Source organism: Anomaloglossus baeobatrachus, chromosome 2, assembly GCF_048569485.1.
Source record: "Anomaloglossus baeobatrachus isolate aAnoBae1 chromosome 2, aAnoBae1.hap1, whole genome shotgun sequence".
NCBI lineage: Eukaryota > Metazoa > Chordata > Amphibia > Anura > Aromobatidae > Anomaloglossus > Anomaloglossus baeobatrachus.
In genome coordinates, this window is record NC_134354.1 from 676,355,024 (window position 1) to 676,377,946 (window position 22,923).

The 22,923-nt window shown below is 41.3% G+C and overlaps 1 protein-coding gene across 2 annotated transcripts in view; it reads left to right on the forward strand.

Moving 5' to 3' along the window:
* Nucleotides 1-22,923, forward strand: part of COL2A1 (collagen type II alpha 1 chain) — an 88,665-nt gene that overhangs the window by 31,806 nt on the left and 33,936 nt on the right. For both annotated transcript variants that reach the window (XM_075337152.1, XM_075337153.1), the window contains 12 exons: nt 1,827-1,871; nt 2,248-2,301; nt 12,591-12,689; nt 14,696-14,740; nt 14,946-15,044; nt 15,901-15,954; nt 16,514-16,621; nt 17,701-17,754; nt 18,059-18,157; nt 20,547-20,600; nt 20,806-20,904; nt 21,323-21,376. In XM_075337152.1, coding sequence (XP_075193267.1) covers nt 1,827-1,871; nt 2,248-2,301; nt 12,591-12,689; nt 14,696-14,740; nt 14,946-15,044; nt 15,901-15,954; nt 16,514-16,621; nt 17,701-17,754; nt 18,059-18,157; nt 20,547-20,600; nt 20,806-20,904; nt 21,323-21,376 — 864 coding nt within the window. The remainder of the gene's footprint in view (nt 1-1,826; nt 1,872-2,247; nt 2,302-12,590; nt 12,690-14,695; nt 14,741-14,945; nt 15,045-15,900; nt 15,955-16,513; nt 16,622-17,700; nt 17,755-18,058; nt 18,158-20,546; nt 20,601-20,805; nt 20,905-21,322; nt 21,377-22,923) is intronic.

Consider the following 22,923-nt stretch of genomic DNA (forward strand, 5'->3'; position numbering starts at 1 on the left):
GTCCATATTAAATTTTGGAATAAAAGTATAGAGTATGTTGCATTGTGGAAACTGCATATTACTGCCTTTATAATGCGTTTCCCAAGTGATTTGTTTCGTCAACATCATATAGGTTTGGAATATAGATGTTGTTCTGTTTTCCATAATATGTCCTTTTTCATGTAGTTCTTACATTAAAGCAAGTGGTTTCAACTGTTGCCCATTTGATTCTACGCAGAACAGATTTCAGTTCTTTGACTTCCTAAGAAATTGGCCCTAGTGAGTGACCTCCATCAGAAACAGGGGCTGCTAAAAGCTACATCATCAACATTTCTACAGAATATGTTAGAGCTATACCCATTAAAGAGTTGGTGTGATGCTCTATCTTCAGGAGCGCCGCACTCCCCCCATCACGGCTTCCTGCTTTGCCATGGTCTATGGTATTCTAAAGATTGACAGCTCTGACCAGCGGCAAGGTCACCTTGCTGCACTGTGCTATTCCCTAGGATTCCTGCAGAGATAGCATTGTCTCTGTAACATGGGTGAAGTAGTCAGATCCAATGATCCGACCAGCTTCAAAGCATAGAGTCTGCAGGCAGCGCACCCTTCATAAAGGGCATTTTTCGCCCTATGAGCCCATAAACTAAGAGATAAGTATTTGATAGCTTCCTGTTCTACCTGGTGCTGGCTGAGAGCAGACCGCTCCTGCCGGTGACTTAGCTGCATGACATTAAGGCTAAGGCCACACGAGCGTATGGCTTCCGATGCGACTCTCAACTCCCGCTGTACTGCGAATGTAAGCCGAGTGTCATGCCACTGAGATCCGATCCTGCACTTGGATCACATCTGCAGAGGAGAGGGCGGGCGCTGCGGAGGAGAGGGAGGGGATTAATCTCCCTGTCTCTTCCATTGCCAGCTGATGCGATTATCGCATGCACTCCAGTGTCATCCGAGTGCAATGCAATGTTTCTCTTGCACCCATAGACTTTTATGGGTGCGAGTGAAAACAGATCGGATTCCACCCGCAGCATGCTGCGACTCTTTTCTCGGTAGAATTAGGGCTGAGAAAATAATCACAGATGGGAACAATCCCATAGAGTAACATGGGTCCGAGTGGAATGCGATTTTTTATTTGCCGTGTGTCCTAGCCCTAACAGGGCAGCTCTTTCACTTCTGGGCTGCTGTGTTGATGGGCCATGACCTCCAACATCATACAGTTAGGCATTGGGGAGCCGGTTGTCAATAAGCATGACGTTGGCAGTTATGCCCCATCAACAGGACATAGCGGGAGAGAAGACACAGCTCTGTCAAAGTCACGTCAGCGGAAGACACTGAATCGCCGCCAGGAGCGGTCTGTGAACACTCTATGCCAGCAGAGATCTGTGCCGGGCAGAACAGGCAGGTAGTTAGCAGCTACCAACCTGTTCGTTCATAGTCACATTGTAAAATATATTGTATAGTCTCAGATAACCCCTTTAAGTAGGTAACCAGACTCCGCAGGGTGGCCGGTAACCTAGGCAATGATTTGTAAACAGTCAATTACTAATTTTCTTGTTTTTACTACAGTTAAAATATATTTTTGTACTGTGTTAGGCAGTAGATGGAAAAATATTAGAATTTGAGAATCCTCATCGAAAAGACGGTAACAAATAACAGGTCTCTCCATCAGGCGGAGTGTAACACAGAATCTGAAGAGTCACATATTTATACACATGAAGGCACAATATTTTACTAGCGCTTTACAGATTCAACTATTTAAGAATTTAAGACTACTTCTTTAAGACTTATGAAAAACAACAGCGCAATCTATTATTGTTACTTACTATGTCATTCTATCTCTCTTTCAGGGTGCTCGTGGTAATGACGGTCTGCCCGGTCCCGCCGGCCCACCTGTAAGTTATCTCATCAGCTTTCTTATTGTATATACGTTACATTTGATTTTCACCTGCTTTGACTAAATGATACAATGTAAACTCCTGAGATATACGGTAATTCAGAAATAGTTGGAGTCAGGAGTATTTTCCATTTCATGAGTAAATCCCTTCATTGTGAAGAGTAAGCTGATATTATACTTTATAATATTCATCGGTTACAATAGGTGGATTGTGTTTATTCTTAGAGTAAAGTCGCCCCTTGTAATTGTCTGTTTAGATACAGTGTATACCGTGCTCGCCGGCTCTCATTTCCTCCGCAGCTGTCAAAATACTTAGGGCTAAACTGAGATATTTCACTGCCTTTAAATCACTCACAGTCTCATTTTGTTTGCAGGGTCCTGTTGGCCCAGCTGGAGCTCCTGGTTTCCCCGGTGCCCCTGGCTCTAAGGTATGTGTCAACTTACAGCAATTTGTCAAAAGGTCGAGTCAATCAGGCTTGTTATAAAGCAGGTCTGACAGGCAACTGAGCTGCCGACAGGATCAGGGAAGTCTTTAGAAATGTGGAAATCCTCAGCTACATTTTGGTTATTTTGTAGATTATCAAATATGGAATACAATAATGAAAGAACAGACATAGCACTGAAGACCCAGTGTATCAGACTCAGTCAGGAAATAAACCGGAAGATAGTGTTTGTAGTGTTGGTGAGAACCAAACTATCAGCGGTTCCACCTAGCGCTCCACAACAGTGGTGGTGCTCAGCACAAAGATCCATAAGCCTAGAGAGGAAGGTAGCAGCACTTGCTGTATGAAACATCCACTGCTTTATTAATATACAGTGTGTCCACCCATATCCTGTCCAATGACATTAACATGAGAACGGCGTCAGCTATAGGCATAGAAGTGGTGTCTAGGTATAGTAAAGTAGCCATGCGCTACGCAATGAAACCATCTATAGCGCCACCTGATGGAAAACAACGGAGTTAGCATTTTTATCTCGAAAACGGAACGAGAGAGAAAAAAAGGGAATTACAAAGTTGTAGGGCTTCATCAATTTAATACAAATCAACACCTTGAATACAGAAATGCTATGATTAGAACGTGTAAAACTCAAGGCTGCGGACGTGAAGCGATACCTCATGGAGACCTTCTTACAAGTCATTGGGTATGGTGGCTGTGTGGAGTGGCCTCCACGCTCACCTGACCTAACCCCATTGGACTTCTTTCTGTGAGGTCACATCAAACAGCAGGTATATGCGACCCCTCCACCAACATTACAGGACCTACGACGACGTATTACAGATGTTTGTGCAAACGTGTCACCTACCATATTGCACAATGTGCAGCAAGACACAGTATGCTGTCCAGATGTGCATTGCAGCTGACGGGGGCCACTTTGAGAATCAAAGTTAAATGAGCGCCATATGCGTGACCAGCATTCAATGTTTTGGGGGGTCATGGGTTTCATATCATAGCATTTCTGTATGCAAGGTGTCGATTCGTATTGAATTGCTAATGCCCTACAATTTTTTAATTCACTTTTTTTCTCTATCTCATTTAATTTTCAAGATAAAAGTGCTAACTCCGTTGTTTTCCACTAGGTGGCACAATAGGTGGTTTCATTGCGTAGCGCATGGATACTTTACTATACCTAGACACCACTTCTATGCCTATAGCTGCTGCCTTTCTCAAGTTAATGGCGGTGGACAGGATGTATAAACAGCACCCCTATCAGCCAATGCTGTTTCGCATGAATACATGCTTCCTCAAGGGGTAGCAATAAAAAAGTGCATGTTTCAAGGAAAGAGAGAATCCCAATATCTTCTTCTCTAGGTTTATGGATATTGATTTATCCTTATCAGAAAATGCCACCAAAATGTCAGAAAATTTGTCAGACGTCCGTTTTTATTTTTTGCGTATGTGAAAATGCCCAAATTTCCATTAGTGTGCTTAGATATACGGCTCATTCAGGTATCATTGATTTTTCTCGTACACATAAAGTGAACTCATTTCCTTCAGTGTTTAATCACTGTGTCAGTTTTTACCAGTAATGTTTAATCAGATTTTATTTTTTTTGTGTATGAGAAGATTTTTCCAGCTTCTATCAAACAAACGTGAAAATCGGTCAGCACATGAATGACAAATAATTGGCATCGAAATGCTGTTCTTTTTTTTTAAGGACCCATAGGATTGCATTGGCAAGTTTGATCTGTGACTCAAATCAAAATCAGACACATCTCTGTGTTTTGGTGCTGACCACTAAATCCACAAAATAACACTGCCATGTGAACCGCCAATATGAACCATCCCATAGACTATACACACGTTCTATCTGTGAAAAATGAATGACTATCGGCGGTTTTTGCTATGCTACTAATCTTACTCCAGCAGTGATTGGAGTAGGATTTGTGGCCAGGCGCACGGAGGTGTACGACACTCATCTCGGTCTCCTGATTCATTAAGAAGCATTCATCATTTGATGAATCAGGAGCGTCTAACTTCATCCAGATTAGCATGAATAACATCATTCTTGGTGGATTAGGGCCACAGTCCACAAAACAACAGCTACATGGGAACAGCACTATAATAGGTGATCGAAAAACACAGATAGAACATGTGTGTGAAACATAATGCCTGAATGTTACCTTATAATAATTTTTGCTTTTTTCTACTCCTTAAAAAAATGGAGGAGCATAGATTATGCTGTATATTTGTGGAAAATAATGGCATACACATACAACAAGACAGGCCAGATACATGTGCCGCAATAGTGTTGTCCTATAAGTGATTGCTACTCTATTCACATTTTACACATTTAGGCTATGTGCACACGCTGCAGATTTGGTGCAGAAATATTCTGCACCAAATCTGCACGTTGTGGCAAAAAAGGCATCAAAAACCGGATGCGGTTTTGGTGTGGTGTTTGATGTCTTTGAAGTCAATGTGTGAAAAAGTGGAAAAACACCACCAATAATTGATATGCTGCAGATTTTTTTCTGCATAAAAATAGTCACCAAAACCGGATGGAAAAAAAAACGCACTGTGTGCACAGCAAACACAAAATCCCATAGATGTTGCTGGCTTTAGGAGAGTCATGCAGATATTGATGCAAATTTTAAAAAAAAAAATGCGTAAAAAACCACATCGTATGCACAGGGCCTTACTATAATGAAATATTTACTTTTATTCTATTGGTTATTGATATAATAAAGACCAATCAAGATACAGAAAAAATATAAAAAAGTGCACCTTAGACACGGAACACATTAGCATGTAATGCACGTTTTCACCACCAGGGGTCCCAATGATTTCCATTCCAATATCAGCAGGTTTTGGACTGTAGCCTTTTAGCTTTACCTCTTTGTAGTTTATAGTATCATTTGAGTAACCTAAAATAATAAATGATTAGGAAGTTTGATTCACGGGATTCTAAGGTGGGTGGTGGTGCCCAAATACATTGCGGACGCTACTCACTTTACACTAGAAGAGCACAAAATGATAACAGCTGATAATACAACAGGTATCTGACTCTTAAAAGGGTAAGATGTTGTCACAGCAATAATAATTGTTGATTCAACATGACTTTGTCATGCAATTTATAATGCCCCTTCATCTAAGGAATCTTTTTGCCCTTGGATATATAATGCTCATAATGCAAAGATAGAACACTTTCACTAATAAATGTGCCCTGACCCTACATCTAGGTGGTTTTATGGCATATTTCTAACCACTTAAATAAATTAGAGCAGAGAAGTTCAACCTAAGAACAAGAAAAGAAAAGAAAAGTATGAGGAGGCTGAGTGCACTTTTATACAACCCCCCCACAAAAAGGTTTAGAGGAAAACTCAATAAGAAGCTGTGTCATTCTATTCCCAGGAGTTCTAATTGCTACAGTTGCCTTGGTAACTGGAACGCACAGGGGTCCGGCCCGGAATTTGGAGATACAAGGCCCTTTTGTGAAAAAGAGACAGAAAAGAATGCATCCGAGCATGAATAACAGAATGACCTTACATGCTGGATAGTGAAATAGGCAGATAGACACAATACTGCAGCTACGATGCTCTCTGCTTCATTCTGACTGCCTGCATTTAGTTCAGGTTTTATTCCCATAAGCTAATCGCCTTCATCTAATATACTGCTTTGTATCTCACTGGCCTTGGAAAAAGTATATAGATTTGTTCTGAAAGTTTTTGTTTTAACTTTTAAATAAAATTGGACCTAAGAACCCCTTCCCATTAGAAAAAAAACTGCTATATTGCCAAACTAAGTGGATGTGTTTGCTATTATTATTATTATTATTATTATTATTTTACCTACTACACATTGGGATAGGATCTTGTAGATGGGAAGACCCCTTAACTTGTATCCTTTGGTAGAATGAGCATAAAACCTAAACTGATGGTAGATAGATAGATATAGATAGATAGATAGATAAATAGATAGATAGATAATAGATGATAGATAGATGATAGATAATAAATAGATAGATAGATAATAAATGATAGATAGATGATAGATAATAGATGATAGATAGATAGATAATAAATAGATAGATGATAGATAATAGATGGATAGATAGATAGATAATAAATAGATAGATAGATAGATAGCTATGGCAACAAATGGGATTAGGCTATCTGAATAAAGAACCTAATTTGAAGGATTATTCCCATCTTCAAGATCCTATCCCATTCCCAATATGTAGTAGGTGTAATAATAATAATATTAGCAAATACCTCCAATTAGAAATGTATAGTTCTCATGATATAGCCATGTCTCTTACCTCATGTGCAGGGCATTGCAGCTTAGGTATCCATGGTTACGACCACAAATAACTTACTATATAAGAGTGATCGTAACCATGGATATTTGGTAATATTATTATTATTACACCCACTACATATTAGTATAGGAAATTGGAGATGGGAATAATCCTTTAAATTAGGCTCTTTATGCAGATAGCATAAGGCCATTTGTTGCCATATCTATCTATTTATCCCTCTATCTATCATCTATTATCTATCTATCTATCTATCTATCTATCTATCTATCTATCTATCTATCTATCATCAGTTTAGGTTTTATGCTCATTCTACCAAAGGATACAAGTTAAAGGGTTATTCCCATCTCCAAGATTCTATCCCAATATGTAGTAGGAATAATAATGATAATAATAATAATAATAATAATAATAATAATAATAATAATAATAATATTAGCAAATACCTCCAATTAGAAATGTAGTATAGTTCTCCTGATTCACTATGTCACTTATCTCATGTGCAGGGCATTGCAGCTTAGGTATCTATGGTTACGTCCACTCATATAGTGACAGTTAATCAGTTGGTTGCTCGTGGTTATAACCATGGATACCTAAACTGCAATGCCCTGAATAAGAAATTAGAAACATAGCTATCAGGAGAACTATACTACATTTCTAATTGGAGGTATTTACTACTACTAATATTATTATGTCTACTACATATTGGAATGGGATTTTGGAGATGGGAATAACCCTTTAAATTAGGCTCTCTACACCTACGTATAGCGTAAGACAATGTGTTGCGCTAGGTTAGTAGGATGGCGCCAGCTGTATGATAGCGGCTGCAACATCTCTATGTCATACTAGACATGACAAAAAAAGGTGCGAAGCAATACAATCACAATATCATGCAAACACCCCACAACACCACTATAATAAGAGGATCAGCCATATGGAACATGATATCTGATCCGAGGGACGGATGTTATAGAGCAGGAGGAGCGGAGCACATTGATATCAAGCTTTGTGAGAAAAGATTTAATGTAGGAGTCCAGTAGGAGGTCCCAATAACAGACAGTCTTCCCTGTATGACTGTATTACTGGACTCCTAAAACTGGACTACTGCTTATAGAAAGTGGAGGGATATAAATGATAAAATACAGATTATACTGAATCTGTTCCCTCAACACTATATATCAATGTACACAGCTCTTCCTGGACTACAAAGCCTCGTGCACACATTGAGTATTTGGTGAATTTTTTACCTCAGTATTTGTGGCCAAAACCAGGAGTGGAACAGTCAGAGGAAAAGTATAATAGACACACGGGCACCACTTCTGGATTTTTCACCCACTCCTGGTTTTAGCTACAAACACTCAGGTAAAAAAACACACCAAATACTCACTGTGCACGTGGCCCTAACATGCTGCCCACAGATAGGACTGTATATGACGTGACCTGTTCACTTTAACAATACATTTTTTAAGTGCAAAACAACACTCCTGCCACTAGGTGGCATACGTGGTATAATACACAGACGTTCCAAACAGCTCATTTGTTTCCTAGATACCATACAGATAATGTTGTGACTTGGCCATATCCCATAGGACCACCTATGTTATAATGGAAGAGAACAAAATACCAAAATTAATATTAACATTATATTTTATAATATTATATAACATCATTAATAATTATCTTTAACACTACTAAAGATAATAATAATGTAGTGTTATAGATAATATTATTATTATTATCAGTAAACCTACATGTAAAACCTCATTCACATATCAGTATTTTGCATCAGTGTTTGTATGCGAAAGCCAGGTTTGGAGCTTACAGAGAAAAACTATAATTGTAAGGCCGGAGCCACACTTGCAAGTGACTCGGTGAGTCTCGCATCGCATCACCCGGCACGGCCACACACTCTCCTGACAGGAATGTCTCAGCTGCCTAGAGATACAGAAATGCAGCTTACCCGCTCCTTTCATGAGAGCATGTGGCCGTGCCGGGTGATGCGATCCGAGACTCACATGAGTCACTCGCAAGTGTGACTCCAGCCTAAGATTGACTCCCTGTCCTGTGTTTTGGAGACACTCCTGGTTTTGGCAAATACTGATGAAATACTGATCAAAAATACTGATGAAAAGAGACCTAAAAAGCATTGCACATATTTTTTTTCACTTTCATAATCTATGTAAATGTATTTCCAAGATATCAAAAGCATAAAAGAAAGAATAAATACAGTAGTATATATTAGATATTATATAATCCTAATAAAGAACAATTATACCATTAATAAAATGTATTTCCAAGATATCAAAAGCATAAAAGAAAGAATAAATACAGTAGTATATATTAGATATTGTCAGGACCGGGAGGACGGATGGGCCCAGGAGGTGGATCCACTGGACCGAGTATCCCACCGGGGGGCAGGGTACACGGCAGCCGGAGCACTAGCGTGGCAGGGACAGGTATAACCAGGTCAGCAGAGTCACAGAGTTCTTCAGGACGGTAAGGAAACAGGCACAGGTACCAGGGAGCAAAGACAAGAAGTCTACAGGACACGGCACCAGGGGGCCTGAGCACCTAGCTCAAAAGACAAAGCTTCCAGACACGTTGATCAGGCAACGCCCCTATGGAAGGGCCAGTCTTATATATCCAGCACAGCCGTATGTCACATCCTGCTTCAGGTGTGCTGGGTCCATAAAACCAGGAGAGTGGGCGCGGCCTGGTCCTATACAGAGGCCTGAGGCTAATACTCAGAGTCAGACTCATGAGACCAGGAGCAGGACACAGGAGAGCACGAGCGGGAGCGGCAGCCATGACCGGTGGACACGTGGAGTGGATCAGTGGGTAAGGAGCAGTGCAATGACGGTGAGGCCGGATCAGTGGGTATGGAGCGGTGGTGTGATGCAGGAACCGGCTCAGTGGGTAAGGAGGGCTGCTGGGACACCGGGAGCGTGACAGTACCCCCCCCTTGAAGCCCCCCTCCCCGCGGCCGGGACATGTAGGCGCGCCGAAGAGGGGCAGCAACGTACTTCCGGGACAACCAGGACCGAGCCTCGGGACCGCAATCCACCCAATCAACCAGGAAGGACTGCCTACCCCGGACAGTTTTCATGGCCACTATGTCCCGTATCGGAGAACCCAAGTCAGCGGCAACGGAGGCAACGGATAGGGGAAGACAGTCAGAAGCAGGACTGGAGTCGTGGGCGACCGGTTCGGGCGTCTCGGACCGGGTACAGGATAGTGTGTCATCCTCAGTAGCAGGGGGCACCAAAGTCTCAAGTGCCAGGGATGGTGGAACGACGCTGGACTGCGTCGACTCTGCTTCTGGGTCCGGTGGCACCACAGGCACAAGTGCCAGGAGCTGTGGTACACCGCTGGACTGAGTCGTCGCCTCTTCTTCTTCCTGCGGCATAGCAGGCTCAGGTGACAGGGGCCGAGGAACGGGCTGTAGGCAGTGGTCATGACACAAGGACCCCCAGCGAGTAATAGCGCCAGAGTGCCAACTAATGGCAGGGTCATGGAGTTGAAGCCAGGGTAGGCCCAACAGGAGCTCAGGAGCCATCCTCGGGATCACATAGAAGGTGATGGTCTCAGTATGCAAAGGGCCAACCTGGAGTCTCACTGGTTCAGTGGTATATCGGACAGGTTCGTATAGCAGTTTGCCGTCCACGGAGGCGAACCAGAGGGGCTTGGCAAGCGGGATCACAGGTATCTTGTATCGGTCCACTGCAGACTGGTGTATGAAATTAGCCGCTGCCCCAGAATCGATGTGGGCCTCTGCTGTGAACCTGGTCTTCTTCGTCGTCACCTGGACAGTCTGTGTAAGTGGAACGGAGGGGATTCCGGTGCCAAGGGTAGCGGTTCCCACCATCCCTTGGGCCTGGGGTCTACCAGGTTTCTCAGGGCATGTCCGAAGCATGTGTGACCCGTCTCCACAATAGAAGCACAGGCCCAGGGCGAGCCGTTCTGCACGGCGTTGCTTGGCTTGGTTCAGTCGGTCAATTTGCATGGGTTCCGGAAACATGTCACAGGAAGGCAGGGGCAAAGGAGCGGTAGGCCTCTGCGGGGACAAGGCGTGACGGGGTGGTCGCTTCTCCCGGAATACCTCTTTGGTTCGCTCCTGGAAACGGAGGTCAATCCGGGTGGCTAAGGATATTAAAGCGTCCAAGGTGCGTGGAACGTCACGGCCAGCAAGCTCGTCTTTGACGCGGCCAGAGAGTCCTTCCCAAAAGGCCGCCGTCAAGGCCTCATTGTTCCAGCCCAGCTCAGAGGCGAGCGTGCGGAACTGGATGGCGTATTGGCCGACGGTCAGGGTCCCTTGGCGTAGCCGGAGGAGCGAAGAGGTCACTGTGGTGGTACGTCCGGGTTCATCGAATGTACTTCGGAAAGCGTGCAAGAATTCCCGGATGTTAGTGGTCATTGGATCCTCATTCTCCCACAGGGGGTTAATCCAGGCTAGAGCTTCGCCTTCCAAGTGTGACATCAGGAATGCCACTTTAGCCTGGTCTGAGACAAACAAATGAGGAAGCAACTTGAAATGCAGGGAGCACTGGTTCAAGAAGCCGCGGCAGGACTTGGGATCCCCTGCATAGCGAGGCGGAGCAGCGAGGCGAAGTTGCGAGGCCGTGGCGGAAACTGGTTCGGAGCCGGAGACTGGTTGCTGCGTGGACTCAGACGAGGCAGCGGTCTGCAGTGTATATAACCGGTGGTCCATGGACGCCAGGAATTTCAGCATCCGGTGTAAGGTGTCACGCTGTTGCACCAGTTCCTGGCGTAGTTCGGCCAGCTCAGATGTTTGTGCTCCAGCGGGATCCATGGCCTGATCAAACTGTCAGGACCGGGAGGACGGATGGGCCCAGGAGGTGGATCCACTGGACCGAGTATCCCACCGGGGGGCAGGGTACACGGCAGCCGGAGCACTAGCGTGGCAGGGACAGGTATAACCAGGTCAGCAGAGTCACAGAGTTCTTCAGGACGGTAAGGAAACAGGCACAGGTACCAGGGAGCAAAGACAAGAAGTCTACAGGACACGGCACCAGGGGGCCTGAGCACCTAGCTCAAAAGACAAAGCTTCCAGACACGTTGATCAGGCAACGCCCCTATGGAAGGGCCAGTCTTATATATCCAGCACAGCCGTATGTCACATCCTGCTTCAGGTGTGCTGGGTCCATAAAACCAGGAGAGTGGGCGCGGCCTGGTCCTATACAGAGGCCTGAGGCTAATACTCAGAGTCAGACTCATGAGACCAGGAGCAGGACACAGGAGAGCACGAGCGGGAGCGGCAGCCATGACCGGTGGACACGTGGAGTGGATCAGTGGGTAAGGAGCAGTGCAATGACGGTGAGGCCGGATCAGTGGGTATGGAGCGGTGGTGTGATGCAGGAACCGGCTCAGTGGGTAAGGAGGGCTGCTGGGACACCGGGAGCGTGACAGATATTATATAATCCTAATAAAGAACAATTATACCATTAATAAAAATATTATTAAAATAAATACTATCAAAACAAAAAAAGCAAATACTATCTAGAGTAAAGGAAATTTGTGATTCCAGTTGGCACAATCAATGTATAAAAAAATGAAATTCTTTATTTCTTCATGAATAAAAAAGCAAAAAAAAGCAAATAAAACAATTAATTTGTTACTGGGGAAAAAGGGGGGGAGGGGATTGGCATTACTTAATAATATATAAATACAATATCCAAAAAAAGGTTCCGTTCTATTCATGCATGTCTTTTGTTTTGCATCCTCACTGACGCGTTTCTGGCACCATGTCATACTATCCACTCTTATTGGTTTAGGGACACTTTTCATTTAGATAAAAGTGGTCTTCCTATTGGGTTTTTCCACATTTTATTATAATAGGGGTATGATGATTATCATCATCATCTTCATTATCATCACCTCCATCATTGTCATCGCATAATGTATATATGTATGATTTTAACCACTTATCTCTTTTTATCAGGGTGAAGCTGGTCCCACTGGTGCCCGTGGTCCTGAGGGTGCCCAAGGTCCCCGGGGAGAGTCTGGAACACCTGGATCACCTGGACCCTCTGGCTCTCCTGTAAGTTTCTTTAAGGACCCTTGTTAATTGAGAAATTGCTAAATCAATATAGATCAGTAGATTTAAGGGTACTTTACACTCTGCGATATCAGTATCGATATCGCTAGCGAGCGTACCCACCCCTGTCGGTTGTGCGTCATGGGCAAATCGCTGCCCGTGGCGCACAACATTGCTAACACCCGTCACACGGACTTACCTTCCCTGCGACGTCTCTGTTGCCGGCGAACCGCCTCCTTTCTAAGGGGGCGGTTTGTGCAGCGTCACAGCGACGTCACACAGCAGCCATCCAATAGCAGTGGAGTGGCGGACATGAGCGGCCGGAACATGCCGCCCACCTCCTTCCTTCCGCATTGCCGGTGGACAGAGGTAAGGAGATGTTCCTCGCTCTTGCAGTGTCACACATAGCGATATAGATATAGGAACGAGGAACAACATCGCTACTGACCAGACAACGATATTTGGTGTTTGGACAACCTCTCCAAAACCAACGATATTTACCACTTTTGCAATCGTTGAAGGTCGCTCGTACGTGTCCCACGCTGCGATGTCACTAGCGACGCCGGATGTGCGTCACAAACACCGTGACCCCGACGATAAATCGTTAGCGATGTCGCAGCGTGTAAAGTACCCTTTAGAATGATTCTGATTGTTGCTGTCTAAGTTACCAACAATTATGGTGGAAACACTGCAAAGGAGCGTATGTGGGATATTATCTTACCAATCTTAAGACATGGAAAAGTCAGTGGGAACATGTAGACAACTGCAGTTTAAAATCCTCTAATCTTAGGCCAGGATCACATTTATACTGTGCATTTCACAATATAGGCCTGAATTGCAAAAAAGTCTACTCAGACCTATATGAAAGAATGCTTATGAATAAAAATGGACAAAACAGTAAAAAAAAAGTTCAGATTTACATTGTATTTTTTTTTTTGAGGGGGGGGGCATACAGAAAAATCATGATGACCACATTTTTTTGTCCCCCCCAAAAAAACAATTAATTCCATAGCGCTTTACATACATCAACATATAAAAGAGATATGGCTTTTTTTTCTTCATCATGCTCCACTTTTCTATATGTCAAAAATGAACCATTTTAATTATTTTGGTAAGAAAAAGAGACTTAAGGCCGCTTTACACGTTGCGACATCGCTAGCACCCGCCCCCGTTGTGCGTGCGTCCCAGGCAAATCGCTGCCTGTGGCGAACAATATCGCTAGTACGCGTCACATGAACTTACTTTCCTAACGATGTCGCTGTGTCGGCGAACAAACTCTTTTTTAAGGGGGAGGTTCGTGCAGCGTCACAGCGACATCACACAGCAGGCCACCAATAGAAGCGGAGGGGCGGAGAGCAGCCGCGTTCACGTCACTCCCACCTCGTTGCCGGAGGACGCAGGAACGCTGTTGTTCGTCGTTCCCGGAGTGTCACACGTAGTGATGTGTGCTGCCTCAGGAACAACAAACAACCTGCGTCCAAAATGAGCAACGATATTTTGGAAAGGAACGACGTGTCAACAATCAACGATTTTTGACGTTTTTCGGATCGTTAGCGGTCGCTCGGAGGTGTCACACGCAACGACGTCGCTAACGACGCCTGATGTGCGTCACGAATTCTGTGACCTCAGAGATATCTCGTTAGCGATGTCGTTGCATGTAACGGGGCCTTTACTCTTTTAGATACATCCTGTGCACCACAAATTGGATGCCGAAATCCAGGGAGGTGGGCGTTTGTATATCGGTAAAAACTAGTAGACAAAATGGATATATACTTTGTTTTCCCCAAAAAACGTATTCAGACATAGATGTACTACATGCATTAAGTTTATACGTCTGAATCTAGGCAGTTGTAGATTGATCACCCCAAGTCATCAATATGATGGCAGCATATAAACTGAATAACAAATAACGCTGTGTCCATAAAGGTGAAGACCTCTAGAAGTGCAGATTATATCCATACCTACTACTATATAACGTATTAACTCATTGTTTTCCTCTTATATTATAGGGTAACCCCGGTACTGATGGTATTCCTGGAGCCAAAGGTTCAACTGTAAGTAACTCAGTCATGATAATAATAATATATAATATTCTTATAATAACATGTCAGATCCTTCACTACTGATACAGTAAATACTTCTTCTTAGAAATACACACTAATATAGTAATTAAAAAAACATTTCTGTAAGTTAAGTGTTAGCAATTATGTATCAATTACATTCAGATAACACAATTGTTTTGCTTGCGTTATCCTGCAGGGTGGCCCTGGTATTGCTGGTGCTCCTGGTTTCCCTGGCCCACGTGGTCCACCCGGGCCACAGGGTGCCACTGGCCCTCTTGGTCCCAAAGGTCAAACGGTAAGTGACTACCTTATTCTTTCCCTGAACTAATTAATATCTCTGTAATAGACTTTTGATAAATAGCTCAAGAATACTAAATGGACAGAGAGAAAAGCTGTGAATGAGTGGAGATGATGTTTAATAAGTGACATAGTAAATAGGCTAGTTGTGCTAGTAAATTGTGAGAATCCATGTTCTATATGGTTTTGGTCTCTCTAGATTAATAGCACTCTACAAATAATATGTGGGATACTTTAAGCTATCTTTGAAGAGACTACAGGCTTCGATACATCAAGCAGTTTATACAAATTGTCTGGTGTAAAACTGTTTGAAATTTTACAAATTTTTTTACACAATTGGTAATTGACCAAAACTTGTGTTTCTTACGGCATTGTTAAGTCAATTATTGCCAACTTTTCGAAAAGTGCGTGGGGATAGCATAGTTTCATCGAGAAGGCCTGACAAATTCATCACAATTTACACTTAAAAAGTGGCGTAAATTCTGACAGAAATGTATTGCAGTCTCAGATTGGAATACATTTCTTGATGCCCCCAAATTAATTTAGATGTTTAGGCCGCTTAATCAGTTTGATGTATCTTACCCCAGAGCACTTTCTATCAACACTATATACAGACAGTGCTCTGTGGGAATACATTGTAGATTATCTCAAATTAGGCATATCTGTAGACAACACTGTTTCGAGGTTCTTGCACATCATCAGTGCAAAGTACTGGTTGTCGAAACATAAGAAATAAGGGAAGGTTAGATGTTCATTTGGTTCTTTAGCTGGAATTGTGCATCTTTACCACTTGCAGAGCACTAAACAGTAAGTTAAGACCATTGATGATAATATGTTTCTTGTCTTTACTGTAGGGTGACCCTGGTATTGCAGGATTCAAGGGTGAACAAGGTCCCAAGGGTGAACTTGTAAGTACTGAACTGCCTTCCTAATACACCTATAGCCCCATACTGTGAACACAATAATGGCCATCATACATGTAAGATGTAACTTCCTCAATAATACTATTTATAACCAAGTATTGGGATTCTACAAAGAAGTTGTATTAAATTATATCTTATATTGGGTTTACAATAGTTATTATATACTGTATTCGAAATTACCTTTGTAAGGGATAAGTAGCAAATTGAGCCACTTTGATAGGTCAACTGTAAATACGTAGAAAAATGATACATTATCTGCGATTAGATTACTGGCAATATATATAACGCCAGTCCATATTACAAATGCTACTCCTAATAGCTCAATCATAACATTTCCACAGATTGTTATCTGTTTGTTAGTGGCAAAGACATTTCTTCTAAAATTGTAGATAAAATGTTACTCGTATAATCTTGTATCTATTGTTCTATTAGCTACTACTTACATAGCTCTGGAAATTCAAGGAACATGACTAAGAAATGGGATTTATATTGTGACTAAGCTTCCATGCTCAATACTAATGCAGATTTGATCTTTGTTTTATAGGGACCATCAGGTCCTCAGGGTGCTCCTGGTCCAGCTGGTGAAGAAGGCAAAAGAGGTGCCCGTGGTGAGCCTGGCGCTGCTGGTCCACTTGGTCCACCTGGTGAAAGAGTACGTGTCATACTTCAAATTTTGAAATCAGCAACACTATACAACATTTCTATAAGCATTACACTACTGCAATTCTTTACTGCTCCATCCTAGCATACTTTCTCCTCTTTAATTTGTCCCAAACACATCAGCCAGAATCATATTTCTGTCCAGCCACTACACCGATGACTCCACCTTGTGCCAGTCATTCCAATGGTTACCCATCTGCCACAGAGTACAATATAAATTTATCGCTCTCACCCACAAAGCTCTTCACAATTCTGCATCACCATACATCTCCTCTCTTATCTCTGTCTGATACCACACCCATGCTCTCCATCCTGCAACTGATCTAAGACTACCATCCTTCCACTTCCATTTCCAAGACTTCTCTCATGCTGCGTCACTTTTCTGGAATGCACTACCCCAGAACATCTGATTAATATCTAGGCCCCACATTTTTAAGCTTAGTTTATAAACACATTTAGACAGGGTTATCCCTTCACTAATCTAACTCTTCTCTGTTCCCCCTTCTAATTTTTTCCTCAGAATCTGCTTAGTCTTTCTCATCTGTCTGCACATCCTCCATGTACTCAATAGCACTTGGTAACTGTACTTAGATATTGGCTGCTCATGCAGCTTTATATGAAAAGCCCTATTGATTATACTGATGGCTGGACAGTACATGATGAGCAGGTTCTACATATTGCATCCCCCCTATTTCCTTATAGATTGAAGGCTTGTGAGCAGGGCCCTCACTCCTCCTATTATGGTTGAGCTATATGTTGCTTTGTATTCTTTATTGTCTGTTCATGTCCCCGCTTAATTGTAAAGTGTCATAATAGCATACTCATGAGTATCATACACCTTGATGCACATGATGACATATGGACCATTGTAGAGGTTTGCACTTTACACCCAAACGTTACATACACAGACTTCTTACTTGGTCATCACCCTCGAAACTTGGCTCATGTATACCGCCACATGTCCAGATTTGCAGATGCAGTTTCCTATAATGACCCTTGCGCATGTCTGCAGCACTGAACTGTAACATGAAAGTTGGAGTAATAAAAATTAATGTTTATTTCTCTTATCAGGGTGCTCCTGGCAATCGTGGTTTCCCTGGTCAAGATGGTCTTGCTGGTCCAAAGGTGTGTGGAAATGTGGTCAAGTACAGATAGTATTATTATGTAATATCTCACTACCCCATATGTAAATTATAGTTCTGTTAGTATTATTATTTAATATTTGATTACGCGTATGTAAATTATAATATCATTTTGGCTATCAAAATAAAAACTTTTTAATTGAAAATTATGTATTGAATTAACTGGTAATGTTCTCAAGAGTATATAAATATATAAAATGATAGCACAATAGCTAATATATAAAAAAAAATACTTAAATTATTTATTTTTTATCTACATCTTAATAGTATGTAATTTTTTCCTTTAGGGTGCTCCTGGTGATCGTGGTGTCCCTGGTCTTGGTGGTCCAAAAGGAGGTAATGGAGACCCTGGTCGTCCTGGTGAACCTGGTCTACCTGGAGCTAGAGTAAGTGGCTGTTGGTTTTGTCTTTTGTCTGTTGTCTTTTTAAGGCTCTGTGCGCACGTTGCAGATTTGGTGCAGAAATTTTCGGCATCAAATTTTCACCTTCTGGCAGAAAAAAATGCATGCGTTTTGTGCCATACGTTTTTTTAATGCTGTTAATGAGTGGAAGGCGAAAAATTACCAATTGACATGCTGTAGATTATTTTCTGCACCAAATCCGCATGGAAAAAATAAGCAACGTGTGCACAGCACTTCAGAATTTTCTTTGACTTTGCTGTCATAAAGATAAATATGCAGATTTGGGTCACAATCTGCACCATATCTGCATCAAAAAAATGCACTGTTCGCACACAGCCTAAGGGCTCATGCGCACGTACATGCTGAAATTTCTGCAGCGATTTGACAGCACATGTACGATTCAAATCGCTGCAGAAACACTGCATAATGGATGCAGTGTTTCAGCATAATAGATGCCGATTTCATGCGCTCGGGATGCTGGCTCTCCCATATACAGAGTGTGAGCTGCATCCAAAGCGCACAAAAGAATTGACATGCTGCATTTTTGAACGCACGGATTTGGGTCAAAATTTTTGCATCCAAATCGCTGCGTTCAAAAAATCAACGTGCGCAAGGATTATGCACAATCTACAAAGACATACAGATAGGGACCTTAGATTGTGAGCCCCAATGGGGACAGCATTGCCAATGTATGTAAAGCACTGTGGAATTAACAGCGCTATATAAATGAATAAATATTATTATTATTAAATATTATTATTACATAGATTGTGCTGGGGACGCAGGACGCATGCATTTATGCTGCAGTGCTAAACGCAGCGTAAATGCATGAAAAACGTGCGCACATGCCCTAATAGAGCTTGGACTTTACATATAGTAGATATAGGTCCAATGGTGGACATATCATTGGTACAACCTGTGCGGCCGCACAGGGGCCCGAGATAAGGGGTCCTATTTATACCTACAAAGCCAGTGGAATTGTGCAATATGATGAACTATTGGGCTGCAAAAGGCCCATATACTGTTCTTGCACAGGGGCCTTTTTCTGTCTGTGTCTACCAGTGTATAGGTTGATAAACTAAATACCCTATAAGAACTACATAACTTATAAATGCTCTATACCCTATAAATGCTACATACCCTAGAAATACTGCATACCTTATAAATACTACATTCCCTATAAATACTAAATGCTCTATACATACTACATACCCTATAAATACTTCATTCTCTAATAATACTTCATCATTGTCTATAAATACTACATACCCTATTAATTCTACATACCCTATAAATACTAGATAAACTATAAATACTGCATACCTTATAGATACTAAAAACCCTATGTATTCTGCATACCTTACAAATGCTACATAACCTAGAAATATTACTTAACTTATAGATACTACATTCCCTATAAATACACCATACTGTATACAAACTACATACCCTATAAATACTTAATTCCCTATCAATACTTCATCATTACCTATAACTACTACATAACCTATAAATACTGCATACCCTATAAATACCCTATGTATTCTGCATATCATATAAATACTACATAACATAAAAGTATCACATACTCTATAAATTCTAAAAAAACCTATAAATATTAGATACCATATTTAAAATAGGTTTTTGAGGCCATGGATAGAACTGAATAAGGGAATTTAGTTGACATAATATTGTTCAGTTTCTATGTCATATACGTGGCAAATGACCTACAACCTGATCTTTACCTTGTCCTAAAATTGATATGAAGAATATTGGTACTCTTCTAACCACAGCTGATATGATTTAGATGTAGCCATAAGAGTTGGTGCCATTTAAGCTTTTGCTTTGAGAAAACTAGCCTACGCCACCGACCTTTCTACAAATATGTAGTTAAATTATGGAAACAAAACACCTAAATCATAAAAAGAAAAACAAATTCCTAAATTGTCATTGCAACTAATACACTTTGGCCCACATTTAATAATTGTGTCTCATAATTAGTCATCAATCAACCCAGGAACATGCCCCAAATAAATCCCAGTGCCACACCCTGTGATAGATTTTTTTCATTTTGCCATTTAGCTTACATTATTATTAGTTTCAAAACTAAAAATCAACACATTCCAATAATAAATCTGCCACATTTTAGCCTCACCAAATCACTTCTCTTCTTCTATAACCCAGTGGTGAGGCAGTACATATTTGGGGGTGGGTTTTAGAGGGTGGTGAAAAATCATTATTACATGTGCCAAAAATAAGGTGCAGCTAATAGTAGATGTCGGCCGTTGTCTGCATGGGGCTTTTACCAGTTGAATATACATTTGAATATGAGGTTTTTCTTCAATTTCACCAAAAAATATCCTTTTTCCCGCAGGGTCTCACTGGTCGCCCTGGTGATGCCGGTCCTCAAGGAAAAGTTGGTGCTACTGTAAGTTTATTTATTACTCCTATTTGATGTTATGATTTATTTGCACTTGTGTAATCCATTGTGGATGTGTTAAAAATAACTTAATATTGGGAGAATCGATTTGATCCCATTGGTTCCTGATGAAGATAAAGCTTAAAGGAGTAAAAAAACTAAACAGTATTTATATTATGCTACAAGACTAAAGACTTGTTTTTATCACTTTTAGGGTGCTTCTGGTGAAGATGGCCGTCCCGGACCTCCTGGCCCTCAGGGTGCCCGTGGTCAGCCTGGCGTTATGGGTTTCCCAGGACCTAAGGGAGCCAATGTAAGGACTTTATTTACCTACTAATTTTGCATCCTGAAATATTCACAAAGTGTAAATCTCACTCGTCCTTAGAAGATTGTCGTAAAAATTCTTTCTACCTAGTAGAATTGCTAGTGATGATTCTTTCTGAATCTATACAATAGTTTTACAAGGAAAGACATGGAAAAATAGTAAAAAAAACCTCTAATATAGGCCTCATGAGAAAAATCAGGCCCTAATGCCCTTACCTGTAGGCTATTTGAAATCCTATCCACTATTACAGCAAGTAAAAGGAAATTGGTGGCTGTAGTGGCATGAACCAATACCGTAGATAGTGCCCTTTAAACTCTTCAGAAAGAATATATTAGGCGACCCAGTGTACTTGTTTTCAAAATATACAATTATCCATTATCTATAACACATTTTTCATTCATTTTAGGGTGAAGGTGGCAAGCCTGGTGAGAAAGGATTGGTCGGTGCTCCTGGTCTAAGAGTAAGTATTTTACTTTGCATGTAATAATCAAAAAATATTTTCTTTAATAATTCCTAGTATTATATTCATTTACATACATGAAGAAAACTGGATATAGAACTATGGATTATTTTCCTATATTATATAAGGTGTAAACAAGTTATCCTCTAATTTAAAATTGCGTCGCCTTTAAGAAAAAAAAAATATAAACAAAAATATTTTAAGCATTGCTTAAAGGGAGTATGTCATCTCTGAAATCCTTATCAAGATAATTCTTGTGGTGAAGAATGCATAACTTTTGTATCAAAATCCTCTGGATGCTTTTCGAGTAAATTTTCTTTATGGTAATATGCAAATGAGATGCTCACCGGATTGTGGGCGGGGCCACACTGCCCAGAGCACTTCCACAGGCCCCTCCCATAGTGCTCTGAGTATTTCATTTGTAGCTTTCTCTAAAAATCATCCAGCGAATTTTGATATTTGAAGGCATTGCTCTTTCTAGAACAAGATCCACTACAAGGTCCTGTAATTACCTTGATACAGACTTCTTAGCTGAAAGACTCCCTTTAAATTAAACACTCCTATCGGGTGTGTGTGTAAATATATATTAGCCATGAATAAATCACACCAGATATATACCAGATCTGAATAAATTGCACACAAATATAATCTAATAGTTTATGAACCACAATAAAGCTTTTAAAAAACACAATCATGTCATCAAATAGTAGTGGTGTGCATATTAATGGTGTATAAGCTCAGACTCACAGCATACAAACATTGTTCTGAACACATAGACTACTATTGTTCTTGGCAGCACGTGTTCTGTCTGCACTGAACAATGTGCTGCCGAGAACTATGGTTTTTAAGCAAGATTATAAATCTGACGAATTTGATTTTTGCTTGTTCATCGAGTGATCAACAGTCTGTTTAAAATGCCCTCTTATTAGGAAATTAGTGATCCTAGGAAAGCTCTATCTTGATATTTGTGCAATGTAAATTAAATCTAAAGGGTTAGTCCCATCTCCAAGATCCTATCCCAATGTGAAGTAAGTGTGATAAGAATAATATTAGCAAATACCTCCACTTAGAAATGTAGCATAGTTGTCCTGATATAGCCATGTCTCTTACCTCATGTGCAGTGCATTGCAGGACCTTAGGTATCCATGGTTACGACCATGCATATAGTGACAGTTAGTTAGTTGCTAGTGGTCGTATCATGGATACCTAAGATCCTGCGATGCCCTGCACATGAGAAAAGCGACATAGTGAATCAGAAGAGCTATACTACACTTCTAATTGGCGGTATTTGCTAATATTATTATTATTATTACACCTACTACATATTGGGATAGTTTCTTGGAATGGGAATGCCCCTTTAACTTTAATTCTGTCTTGGCACACAGGAGCAGCACAAGCCCCGCATTCTTACCAAACAGACACACACTGGCGTAAAATATGTGATTAAGTTAAGGATGAATCATAAAAATGAAGTACATAACTTCATACATTATACATGCTGTATACAGTATATAATAATTGGCTGCAGCCTTTACAGATTATCCAAA